General features: G+C 43.6%; 1 protein-coding gene across 10 annotated transcripts in view; it reads left to right on the top strand.

The window, feature by feature from the left end:
* The window catches only part of INVS (inversin), a 153,473-nt gene that overhangs the window by 125,889 nt on the left and 14,233 nt on the right, over positions 1–13,351 (top strand). For 8 of the 10 annotated variants that reach the window (XM_087869520.1, XM_045780338.2, XM_045780337.2 and 5 more), the window contains one exon: positions 6,293–7,010. In XM_087869520.1, the coding sequence (XP_087725646.1) occupies positions 6,293–7,010 (718 nt within the window). The remainder of the gene's footprint in view (positions 1–6,292; positions 7,011–13,351) is intronic. The other 2 variants (XM_087869522.1, XM_087869521.1) reach the window with 1 other exon arrangement.

Here is a 13,351-nt window from a genome sequence, read left to right as displayed (position 1 = left end):
CAGTTACCACCTGTATGGCAAAGACCCCCTGAGCTCCTTCCCTTGTTCCAATTACGTGTATTTAATTATTTCCTTACGCCCTCACGTGGATGTCCCAGAGGCATCCCAGACTCAGCCTATCCGAGACAGGGCTGATGGAGATTTTGTGTAAGCCTGCTCTGTGCGCCGATTAACGACGTGCTCACCCGTTTGGACATTCAGCGCGGGGGTAATGATTATTTCCTTTTCCTTTACCGCCCATGCCCAACCCGTCACCAGCTCTTGTCTCACTGACTTCCTGAACATCTTTCAAACCCCTTTTCTCCCTCTCATCCTCCTCCACCGTATAGTCTACCTCACATCTGCTTACCTTTGTCTCTAACTTGGACTGTCCTCCCTGGTCCTACTGACCTGCTCCGACTCCCCTAATCCAGATTGGTCTCTTCAAAACGAAACCCCGTCGTATCTCACCCCCACTCAGAGCCCTGGAATTCACCACTTCTCCAAAGAACCCTGGTTCCCTTTGTTGAAGAATGGGCTTAGAAACCCAAATCCGAGTGCTAGCTGGGCGTATTACTATTGCAGTCCTCTTGCTCCTAAGCCCTTTCAGCAGACAGAGCTAAAAATCATTTACGTCTATTTCTGCATCTGTCTGTGTGTACGTGTATCACACACACACACACACACACACACACACACACACACCATGAGTTCGTATTCATGATACCCCCAATTCCATTCAACACCGCAGCAATTATTCTGTCTTTTCTCTTTATTTGAAGTGTTTCCTGCAACAGTGGAAGATCTGGCTCCCATCACCTAGGATATATATGCTTATTTGTTCAATCCCGGTATACACAGAAAGCAGTTTCAGAATTGCTAACCCATAGCCCTGTGAGAGACAAACGTACTAACTAGAACACAGTATTCATATACATTTCTTTTTGTCCTTTTTGTCCTTACATTATTCGGCCAAAATAGGTTTTTACAAAGTTACTTAGGTCCGTTCTTTTCTTCCTCACCTTTTAGTGTGGTTACCTAATTCACTGTAATACAGTTAGGTTTGTTTGTTATTATTTACATTCCATTTTGAGTTCTTTCCCACATCCTAGTGGATTTTAATTGTTGGGTTTTGGTTTGTTTTTTTGTAGCTGGGTATTTTTTATTTAAACAGAAAATGACATTTTTTCCTAATTACAAAATTGGTTAATGTACATTACAAAATAATTTTAAAACAGAAAAGAACAAAGAAAAAAATAAAAATCCTCCTTAAGATAAGCAACTCTTATCATTTTGGTACAAATCCATCTACTAGAACTTTCCTTTTTTCATTTCCGAAAAGTGTGGGCATCCTATTTTGAGATCTTCTTATATTATCTACTTGTTTTCAACAAATATGTTAGTAGCGGCTTAGTATTATATCAGGTTATGAATACAGCCTGATTTGTTTAATCATGTCTGTGTTGTTGGACACATGAGCTAAATAACCTTTTCGTGTACATCTCTGATTTTTATGGCTCTTTAAACATCCTGTCAAATTTCATTCCTGGAAGATTGCAGAAATTTATTTCAGCCTTTCAAAAGCAAAAAACCAAAAACTGTCTCCAAACATTTAGGCAAATAGTGATTTTATTGAATCCTAGTTAGCAGGATGGAATTTTGTCATATTTTTACTGGCTCTGTGTATTTATTTTCTGGATTGTTCACTGATGTACTCTGTCAATTTTTATATTGTTTTTTCATTTTCTTAATATTTCTAAAGGCTCAGTATATAATAATAGTAACCTTTGTCTATCATATATAATGAATGTCTTTTTTAAGTTTACCCTTTAATTCTGTTTATTTTTTTCTTTTGAAATTTTTATCCTTGTGTTTTTACCTATAAGAAGAGGTTTTTCCCACTTCAAGATCTAATAAACACATATATTTTCTAATTTTTACTATCTCGTATTTAATTTTTTATATAGTGGTACTGGAATCCAATGACTCATTTTTAGCAACTAGGCAGTTCTTCTAGCCTATACATGAAATAATCTGCATGGAATATACAATACTGTACATGGAAACGACCCATATACCTGGAGCTGCAACACTGGCCGTGGGCTTTGTGAATAACGGCTTCGGGAGGGTACAGCATTGCTGTCTGGGTTCACACCCAGGGGCCCTAAGCAGCTCAGCTCCTCACCACAAATTAAAAACGCTATCTTTATTGTATATTTTTATATATGGCTATATTTTTAGCTTTATATTCTTTCTCACTGATCTATCTGTATTAATACCCAAATCACATTATTTTGGTCATTACTAGTTAGTAGTATCTAATATCATCTAGCAGTCCCTTCGTTTTTCCCCCTTTTTTTAATTGGAGTATGTTGACACCCAGTGTTACATTAGTTTCAGGTTTACAACATAGTGATTGGACAATCCTGTACATTATACCGTGCTCACCGTAAGTGCAGCTGCCATCTGTCACCATACACGCTATTATAATAATACTGACTATATTTCCTGTGCTGTAGTTTTCATCCCTGTGACTTACTTATCTTAGAACTGGAAGTTTGTACCTCTTAATTTTTTCCTTTTAATAGAAGTTACTTCTTGGAGCGGTTTTAGGTTTCCAGCACAATTAAGCAGTGAGTGCAGAGTTCCCATCCACTCCCGGCCCCCAACACACACGTACCCCCACTCAACATCCTATTCCAGATTGGTGCCTTTGTTAAAACTGATGAACCTGCATTGATACGTCCTTATCGCACAAAGTCCACAGTTTACATCAGACTTCATGCCTGTGTTGCACATTCTATAGGTTTTGACAAACGTATAATGACTCATATCCACCATTATGGCATCACACAGAAGAGTTTCATTGCCTGTATTAGTCAGGGTTCTCCAGAGAAGCAGAACTAATAGCATATATATAAAAGAGGAGGTTTGTTATAGAAATTGGCTCACTTGATTATGGAGGTTGAGAAGTCCCACGATCTGCTGCCTGCAAGCTGGAGAACCAGGAAAGCTGGCGGTATGATTCAGTGAATCTGAAGGCTTGAGAACCAGGGGAGCAGATGGTGTGAGGCCGAGTCCAAAGGCCTGAGAATCAGGGGGATGAGGGGGCTGATGGTATAAATTCTGATCCAATTCTGAAAGCCTGAAAACTAGCAGCACCTGTGTCTAAGGGCAGCTGTGTCCCAGCTCAAGCAAAGTGAGCAGATCTGCCCCTCCTCCACCTTTTTGTTCTATTGAGGCCCCCTCCGCAGACTAGATGTTGCCCACCTGCATGGGTGAGGGCAGTCTTCTTTACTCAGTCTACCAATTCAAATGCTAATTTCTTTCCAAGACATCCTCACAGACACACGCAGAAATAATATTTTACCAGCTATCTGGTCAAGTTGACACATCATATTAACCATCACATTGCCCTGAGAGTCCCCTGTGCTCTGCCTGTGTGTCCTTCCCTCCCTCGAACCCCTAGCAACCACTGATCCATTTACTATCTCCATAGTTTTGCCCATTTCCAAAATGTCATATAGTTGGAATCATACAATAGGTAACCTTTTCAGATTGGCTTCTTTCACTTACTAATACGCACTAGTAATTTCCATACAAGGGAAGCAATGTTTCACTTAGGAATGTCCTCCATGGCTTGGTAACTCATTTCTGTTTGGCACTCGATTCATCTTCAGTTCATTTCTTTTTCGTGCTGAATAGTAGTCCATGGTCTCGATGTGCCACAATTTAGTCATCTATTCAGCTACTGAAGGACATCTTGGTTGCTTCCAAGTTTTGGAAATTACGAATAAAATTACTCTAAACATCCACGTGCAGGGTTTTGGGTGGACATAAATTTTAAATTCATGTGGGTCAATTACAAAGAGAACAACTGCTGGATGGCATGGGAAGAACAGTTTTGTAAGGAAATGCCCCACTGTCTTCCGAAGTGGCCGTACCATCGTGCATCCCCACCAGCAGCGAACGAGCGTTCCTGTTGCCCTTCACCCCCATCAGCCTTTGGCGTTGTCGGTGTCCTTGCGTTTCCACCATTCTGATAGGTGAGTAGCGGTACCTTGTTGTTTAATTAACTGGGGCTTCAGTGGTGTATGTGAAACATCAGAATGGTTCCAAGAGTCAGAATTATACAAGAAGATACACACAAAGAAGTATTGCTCCCCCTCACCCCCACCACCCAGTCCCATTTCCCTCTTTCTGCCCTTTTTCCTGCCCCATCACAGTAGGTACGCAATCTCTTTGGTTTCTGGTTTATCCTTTCTATATTTCTTTCATACAAATGAGCAGATACAAGTATATTTCCTTTTTTCCCCTTTGTCTTACATAAAGAGTAGCATAGTTTAGTTTTTTGCCCTGTGAAATGGTTATTTGAAAATCTGTTTCTGAAAACACATTATCTGGGTAACCGGTGTGTCTGTTTTATTGCCTCCCCCACTCCTTGAATATTGTCTTGTCTCCTTATCTGCCTGCATATTTTTCATTGAGTGGCAGACATTTAGTATAAAAATTTATAGAAATAACTTGAGACCTAGGATGATAGTAATTCCTCCAGAAAGGATTTACATCGGCTTCTTGCAGACATTCAGAAGCATGAGCAATCCAAGTCTGAGCAAGCCAAACCTTAATCCAGTTTCCAATACTGAGATGATGTAAAGCTGCACTCAGTCCCTAGAAGGGTCGGTTTAGTACGAGTTCACCTTTTCTCCTAAGATACAGCCCTCCCGGGTTCCAGGACCAAAGAGTGCTTCTTGGCAGGTCTTAGACTCCAGGTTCTGTCCTCCAAACCTTGAGGGGATGATTCAGTTCTCCTAGGAATGTATGACCCCAAATGCCTTGTTCATCTCTGTTGGTTACCTGATTCCTCTGCATCTTGGCCCCATACTTTTTCTGTCTTGTTAGCTCTTTGATGCCTTCAGACAGCTGGTTTGTAATATTTTCTTTGGCTTTTCTATTGTCCTCCGTGGTCCTCAGTATGCCTCAATTCTGCCATTACGGAAGCAGAAGTTCCTTCATTGCTTTTTAAAATGAGTCTAAAATGTTTCATTTTAGGGATGCCTGGGTGGCTCAGTCAGTTGAGCGTCTGCTTTTGGCCCAGGTCGTGATCCCAGGATCCTGGGATTGAGTCCCACATTGGGCTCCCTGCTCCACAGAGAACCTGCTTTTCCTCTTCCTGCCACTCTCCCTGCTTGTCCACACACGCTCTCTCTCTCTGGCAGATAAATAAATAAAAATCTTTAAAAATAAAATGTTTCATTTTAGAGGTTGTGTTTAGTTCAGTTCTTTTTCAAATCTGTCTATTCTTTTCCCATATTTTTGAATTCTTTTGTTTAATCAGTTCATGTGCGTGTGTGTGTGCGTGTGTGTGTGCGTGTGTACACTCTTCTGTTAGCTGAGGTCTTGTTGATCTAATATTGCTGTCGTGTCTGTTAACTCGTTCACAGTAGATTGTTACCTCATGCGTTTTATTATTTTGGATGGGGAAGTCATGTTCCAAAGGACCCCTCTGTGTGGCCTGAGTTGAGGGAATGCCATGTCAAAGGAACACTGTTTGCTTCAATGAAGCATCCTGTGCCCCCATCCTGAGACTGGTTTTTATATTAATTTCTCCTATGGGTTGAGAATAAATGAATATGAAACCCACGTGAGGCACAGGACTTGGGTTTCAAATTCTCAAGGGAGACTCTCCCCTCCCCCCCATCCAGAACCCAGGCTAAGACAAATTTTCTTGTTGTTTCCCAGTGCTGGCAATTAGATTTTTTTTTTTTTAATCTGGACTACCATTTCCCAAAGGATATACCCCCTTAAGAGTCCTGGCTTCCTGCAAGGTCTTGGTTTTAACTAACTTTCTGCCTGCAAGACCTTGTTTTCTGTCCTTATCTGGATATTAAAACACAGCCAGATATTTCGTAAGACCAACTGTTGCCCATTCCATCACTATTACCTGCCCAGACGGTTGCTGGATCAGCTCACACACTTAACACCCTGATTTTCAGTTTTCTCTTTGTTTTTGGCCTCCCCTTTGTTGTTGGATTTCTTTTATTTTCTTGAAGACACTATGGTGCTTGTAAAAGAATGTTTATTATATTTTAGTCAGCATTGTGGTGGGAAGGCTTTCAGGTTACCTAACATTCCATTGCTAGAAATAGAAACTAAACAGTTTTGTTTTGTTTTTTTCCTAATTAGAATCACTACTATCATGGTGATACTACAGGACAAGTCTGAGTATTTTATGTGAACAAATGAGCAGAACTGCCCTACTAGGCAGTTTGGGACAGTAAACATTCTTTCCCTTTTTCCCTGTCTCCCCAAGAATCATCCAGAGAACAGTCTAAAGGCCGATCTGCCTGTGTCCACTTCAGCCCCAGTGAAGGCAATGGTGGAAACAGACATCCAGGAGTCTCCTCTGTTGAGAAGTCCCGAGGTGAGACAGTTGGTGAGCCGCGGTGTGACAAGGGGAAAGGCTTCTGGAAGCAGCCTCCCTGTGTCAGGGTGGCTGGGCCTGATGAGGAAGGAGAGGACCCCAGCTGGGCAGCTGCAAGCCTTCCACAGCAGGATGGCCACCGGAAACCCAGCAGGCGGCAGGACACAGCACCCAAGGCCAAATGTGCCTCCCAGAAAAGACGCGTTCAAGAGCTCCGAGGAGGAAGGCACTCCCCAGCTGGTTCCAGCCGGCCTGGCAGTGCCAAGGGGGAGGTGGTCCATGCTGGGCAGAATCCTCTCCACCATCGAACACCAAGAAACAAAATGACACAGGACAAGCTCACAGGAGGGATCGACTCAGACTTGCCACAGAACACAGAGGTGTCGAGGTCAGGAGTCAGGAAGTCGGGAACATCTGCCCTGTCTGAGGACACTCAGACATCCAAGGAAACTGATCCAGCACCTGGTCCCCTCTCTGGGCAGAGTGTGAATATTGACCTTCTCCCCGTAGAGCTGCGGCTGCAGATAATCCAGAAAGAAAGAAGTAGGAAAGAGCTGTTTCGCAGAAAGAACAAGGCGGCGGCGGTCATCCAGCGGGCCTGGAGAAGGTAGGAGACGGAGGTGCCGTGGCTCCTCTGGGTCTGTGGTTGTCCTGATACTCCTAATGTCCTAACGGACACGCCCTGTGCTCTCTCCTTCTAGTGAGTTCCATGTGCTGGCATGACAAGTCCAATTTTACTGAGCGTGCCCCAAAAATTCACTCATGTGTAGGTCCCTGTAAGTTACATTGGATAAGCTACTTGGAAGATGGTTTTGCCAAGAAAGTTAGGAAGCACCCAGGACAGCCTGATGTAAAGGAAAAGAGCCTCAGTTTGTAACCAGGAAGCCTGAGTTTCAGGTGTCTGACAAGGTAACTGATCTTTGCAGATCACGTGGCCTCCCTGACCTTCAGTTTTCTCATCTGTAAAACAGGCTTTAGTAATGCTGTCCTGTCCTGTTTGGAGGGCAGGATGCTAGAATGAAATCATGTGCACTTTGTAAATTCTTAAAGCACCACACATGTAAGATATTTTCTTTTTCTTTTTATGTCTTTACTACCCAGGAATTAGTCATAGCCCGAGTACCTAAGCCAGGGCCTGGTCATAGTGGATTAAGTGGCTGACACAGATTACAAAACCCTGCAAAAGCACCTGCCACGCTGGGAGTGTGGGGTAGGTGCTAGGAGTAGTGGTGGAGGCGTCCTGACATACGGAGACAGATTCCTCCAGGGAGTCATCATGGGAGGGCTGGAGGAGTCCTTTGCTGCAAGTTTTTCACATATTTCATAATCTCCTTCATCTGCAGGCCCCACTAGGGCCTAAATCTAGATGAGGCCTTAGTCATGACCAGTGTCTGCGGGAGGGCTGGAGCCACTGCCCACAGGTGGGGCTCAGGTGGCCTCCATCTCCAGAGAGAGGAAGGTCGATGCGGGAACAAAGCAAGCAAATCACTGCGAGCACAGGTGTGCCACATGTCAACACCCCTGTCAGGAGATAAAAGGGCCAGAGAGCCCCTGCTGTTGGCAGAGAGAGGAGAGAGTGGGAGAGGTTCTCGGGAGATCCAGGGAGAGGCCTTGGGGACTATGGTGCCAAGGACTGCCTGGCTGGGAGCCAGGCGATCTGCTCCACGCGGCCACGGCCTCTGCTGCAGTCCGTCCTCGGGTCTGTTCAAGCCGCGGCCTTAGAAAGTCATCTCCCCGCCGACCCCCCTTGCTCTCCCAGCCACCCTGGGAATCTGTCATCACAGGGATCCGCGTCCCCGTTCCTCAGGCGAGCGGAGTGTCTCAAGAAAAGCGACTTGTCCGAGTGGTACAGATGGGGCACTTGAAGCTCCGACTCAAGGGCCCTTCCCATACGTTCTCATCAAGGTAGCGCGTGCTGTGCTCAGAGTCATGGTGGCGGAGGCAGGCCTCCTGCCCGTCACCTCAGAACGGGCCGGAGCAGGAGCTGCATGGATGGCGCTCACACGGGTCAAGGTAATGTGACGGGGGATGTTGTTACTACTGTCGCAGATACTAGTCGTCAGCGTTGATGAGGTGCTTGTGCCGGGTGCTGTTCTAAGTAGTTTTGCCTGTGCTGATTTAATCCTCGCAGTGACCCTATGAGGTAGATACTGTGCTTGTCCCCATTTCACGGATGAGGAAGCTGAAGCACAGAGAGGTTAATAAACCCACCACGGTTACAGAGCTACGAGGTGCCAGGGCGGGCTTGGGGCAGAGGTAGTCTGCCTCTGGAGCCACAGATGGGAGCGGTCCTTGCTCCCCCTCCTTGGGGAGTTATGCCAGACGTGCACTGGCTACCGTCCCAGAGGAACTTTTTAAGTATTTCGGCTGAAACCTGGGACCTCAACAAGCCAGCAAGGTTTACCCCATCAGGCCCCACAGCTGCTCCCTAGCTGAAATGCCTTCCCGTCAAACTATTCTTTGCCTCCTTTGAAGAGTAAGAAGCTGACAGGTCCTGTCCGTAAGTGTCCAGAGCAGCAAATGAGCCTTCAGTCATCCCCGAGAACACTGGGCTCACAGTCTGTGTGCCCAGCTGGGGAGGCAATTACACAGCCCTCTGGCTGCACCACTGTGCCGTTCCGAGACCTGGGACGTTGACTCCCAGAGGGACTGTGGGATACTGCACGTTGTGGGAAGTTGCATGTCTGGTGACACTAAAAACGCTCTTACTGATTCTGTTATATAGCCTCATGCATCCTCCACTTTAAGGCCAGGAGCCCAAGGCGGTGTCCTGGGACAGTGTGTGGTGTCTGACACCAAAGCCAGGGAGCAGCGAGGGGGGTAGGGAACAGGTTTGGCACATAACTGCTCTGCAGAGGCAGCCTGTCGTTAGGGGACGTGCTGAGGACAGAGACAGGCCGACTGGGAAATGCGCAAGGACAGGGTGAGCAGAGGGAACCGTGGACCCTGAGGACAGTCACTGAGGCTGAGGCTTACGGTGTGAGTCTTGGAAGGTGAATTAGCAAGGATGGGCTGGACCGTAAGAAGAGCTGTGAGCCCTGGCCTGAACGGGGTGACTGGGCATCTTAGGGCTCCCAGCAAACCAGGAGTGCTGTTTTCCTTGAGGATGGCAGAACGGAGGCTATTCCCCTGAGCCCTGGGACCAACCTGTCATCTGGACACAGAAGTCTGCATACCAGCACTGATTGGGTGGAAGCTGTACCCGCTGAAAGCCAACACGTGGGCTTCCCAGTGAGTTTTCTGCCCGCAGCGAGAAGGGTGTGGAAGATGCTTGGCATCACAAACCAAAGCAGCTGAACTATGGAGCAGTGCTGCCCGTATCTCCAGCTTTTCTCCAGAGTTGGCTTCTTGGAAATGTGATATATATTCTAGTAGGGAGATGCCATGGTTTGGCATGCTACAGGAAAAAGAAGAATTATGCAGTTTGAGTGAAATCAGCCTTGAGGGCAAGAGAGAAGGGCTGCACCTAGCATCATAAGATTTTTTAGCAGACTTTAGGAAGACATCATTTCTCATTTGGTGTATTGCAAAATCAGGCATAGGGCCTGTCTCTGCAGCGCCTTTAGGCTCACTAGTAATTAATCAGCTACTAACCAGATAAAGAACACTGATGCAGCTTTCCTAGGAAGGCTCCAGAACAGCTGTGTTCAATAAGAAGTTTAGGAGAGCATGTGGGATCGACACCATCAAATAAACGCCAGATGTAAAGACAGCGGTCATCCCCATGCCCCTCCCCTCTCTCCCAACCCAGGCCCCACCCTCCAACAGAATGAACTTGGTAAAATACAGCCCTTACTTTTGCCACCCCCCTTTTTTAAAGACATTTATTTATTTTAGAAAGAGTGCCCGTGCACGGGGGAGAGGGGCAGAGGGAGAGAGAGTCCTAAGCAGACTCCACACTGAGCACAGAGCCCGACATGGGGCTCAGTCTCACAACCCTAAGATCATGACCTGAGCCTGAATCAAGAGCTGGACACAACCAACTGAGCCACCCATGTGCCCCATTTTTGCCACCCTTTTTAAAAAACCTCAGCAGATCACCAAGTACACAGTACAGATCAAAGTCCTTAGCAGGATTTGGCCGTTGGGCGAGACAGCACCGCGTTTGAATGTTGGCCTCTCCTGGCTCTAGTTGTGAGACCTTCTGCAAGTTTCTCAGCCTTTCTCCCCACCAGTTTCACTGAGATGTAATTGACATATAGCCTTGTATAAGTTTAAGGGCACAGCATAATGACTTGACTTGCATATATGATTCATATGAAATGATTACAATAAGTTTAGTTAGGATCCCTCATCTCCTGTAGATATTAAAAAGAAGCAGGGGAAAAATTGTTTTTTTTCCTTGTGATGAGAACACTTAGGATGCTCTCAACAACTTTTATATATACTATAAAGCAATGTTAGCTATAGCCACCATGTTGTACATTATATCCCCAGTACTTACTTATCTCGTAACTGGAAGTTTGTATGTTTTGATCACCATCACCCAATTCCTCCTCCCCTCACCCCCTACCTCTGCTAACCACAAATCTGATCTTTTTTTTTTTTTTTCTAAGATTCCGCATGTAAGTGAAATCTCATAGTATTTATCTTTCTCTGGCTTTTTTCACTTAGCATACTGCCCTCAAGATCCATCCATGTTGTCACAAATGGCAGGATTTCCTTCTTCTTTATGGCTATTGTATATATACAATTACTTTTTCATTCATCCATGGATGGACACTTAGGATTTTCCATGTCTTGGCTATTGCAAATAGTGCTACAGTGAACATGAGGATGCAGATATCTCAACGTAGTTTTTCATTTTCTTCACTCTATAACCCCAGAAGTGGAATTAATGGGTCATATGTAGTTCTATTTTTAATTTTTTGAGAAAAATTCAGTTTCCATAGTGGCCAAACCAATTTATTCCACTAACAGAGCACAAGGGTTCTGGGTTCCGTTTTCTGCACATCTTGCCAACATTTGTTATCTCGTCTTCTGATAATTGCCATCCTACCAGGCAGGATGTGATCTCTCATTGTGGTTTTGATTTGAATTTCCGCTAGGATTAATGATGTTGAGCACCTTCTCATGTACCTGTTAGCTATTCAGGTATCTTCTTTGGAAAAATGTCTATTCAGGTCCTTTGCCCATTTTTTCAATGGATTAGTTGGGATTTTTTTTTTTTTGCTAGTTAAGTTGTAGGAGTTATTGTTTTAGATAATAACCTCTTATCGGATATATGATTTGTAAATATTTTTCCCAGTCCACAGATTATTTTCATTTTGTTGATCATTTATTTCGCTGTGCTTAAGCTTCTTACTTTGTAGTTCTGCTTGTTTTGTTGTTTGTGCTTTTAGTGTCAAATCCAAAATATCATTGGCAAGATATCTGTTAGGGAGCTTTTTTCCTGAGTTTTCTTTTAGGAATTTCTGGTCTCACATTTACGTCTTTTTAACCCATTTCTAGTTAATTTTTGTCAGTGGTCTAAGATAAGGGCCTAGGTTCACTCTTTTGCATGTGAATATCCAATTCTTCCAGCACCATCTATTAAGCAATTGTCTTTTTCTCCATTGAGTATGCTTGGCTCCCTTGTCAAATATAGTTGACCTTATATGCATGGGTTTATTTCTGGGCTCTTAATTCTCTTTCATTAGTCCAGGCATCTGTTTTTATGTGGGTGCCATACTGTTTTGATTACTGTAACCTTATAATATAGCTTGAAATCAGGAAGTATGATGCTTCTCCCTTTGTTCTTCTTTCTCAGGATTGCTTTGGCTACTTGGGGTCTTTTATAGTTCCATATAAATTTTAGAATTGTTTTTTTCTACTTCTGTAAAAAAAAATGCCATTGGAATCTTGATAGGGATTGCAGTGAATTTATAGATGGCTTTGGTTTCTGTGGATGTTTTAATAATATTCTTCCAATCCAAGAACACACAGTAACTTTCCACTTATTTTTGTCTTCAGTTTATTTCATCAGTGTTTTGGAGTTTTCAGTGTAGAGATCTTTCATCTCTTTAGTTGAATTATTCCTATTTTACTGTTTTTGATGCTATTATAAATGGGATCGTTTTATTACTTTTTCAGATAATTTGTTGTTAGTGTATAGAAATACCACTTATTTTTGTATGTTAATTTTGTATCCTACAACTTCACTGAATTTGTTGATTAGATCTAACAGCTTCTGGTGGAGTCCCTAAGTTTTTATATATATAAAATCATCTGTAAATAGAGATAGATTAACTTCCTTTCCTTATGTGATGTCTTTTCTTTCTCTTGCTTATTGCTCTAGCTAGGATTTCCAGTACTGTGTTGAATAGGAGTTGAGTGGACACCCCTGTCCCCTTCCTAATCTCAGAGGAAAAGTTTCCAACTTTTCACCATTGAGTTTGACGTTAACTGTGGACTTGTCATATGTGACCTTTATTATGTTGAGGTATATTACTTCTGTACCTAATTTCTTAAGTCTTTATCATGAACCAGATGTTAAATTTTGTAAAATGCTTTTTCTGCTTCTATTGAGATAATCATGTTTTTCTTTCATGCAATTCATGTGATGTAGCACTTTGATGGATTTTATGTATGTTGAACTATCTTTTCATTTCAGGGGTAGATCCCACTTGATCAGGGTGAATGATCCTTTTAATGTGCCAGTGAACTCAGTTCCTGCTATTTTATTGAGAACTTTTGCATCTATATTCATTAAGAGTATTGCCTTGTAGTGTCCTTTGGTCTTTGGTACCAGGGTAATGCTGGCCTCATAAAAGGAATTTGGGAGTGTTCCCTACTCTTTTTCTTTGGGAAGGGTTTTAAGTGGATTGGCATTAATTCTTTTTTTTTAAGATTTTATTTTTAAGCAACCTTTACACCCAACATGGAGCCTAAACCTACAACCCCAAGATGGAGAATAACATGCTCTACTGACTAGGCCAGCAGGTGCCCCAGCATTAATTCTTCTTTAAA

The sequence above is a fragment of the Ursus americanus genome, chromosome 18 (assembly GCF_024610735.1).
Source record: "Ursus americanus isolate L20-20 chromosome 18, mUrsAme1.1.p, whole genome shotgun sequence".
NCBI lineage: Eukaryota > Metazoa > Chordata > Mammalia > Carnivora > Ursidae > Ursus > Ursus americanus.
Note: the sequence above shows the minus strand (reverse complement) of the source record. Positions and strands in the feature narration are given on the sequence as shown.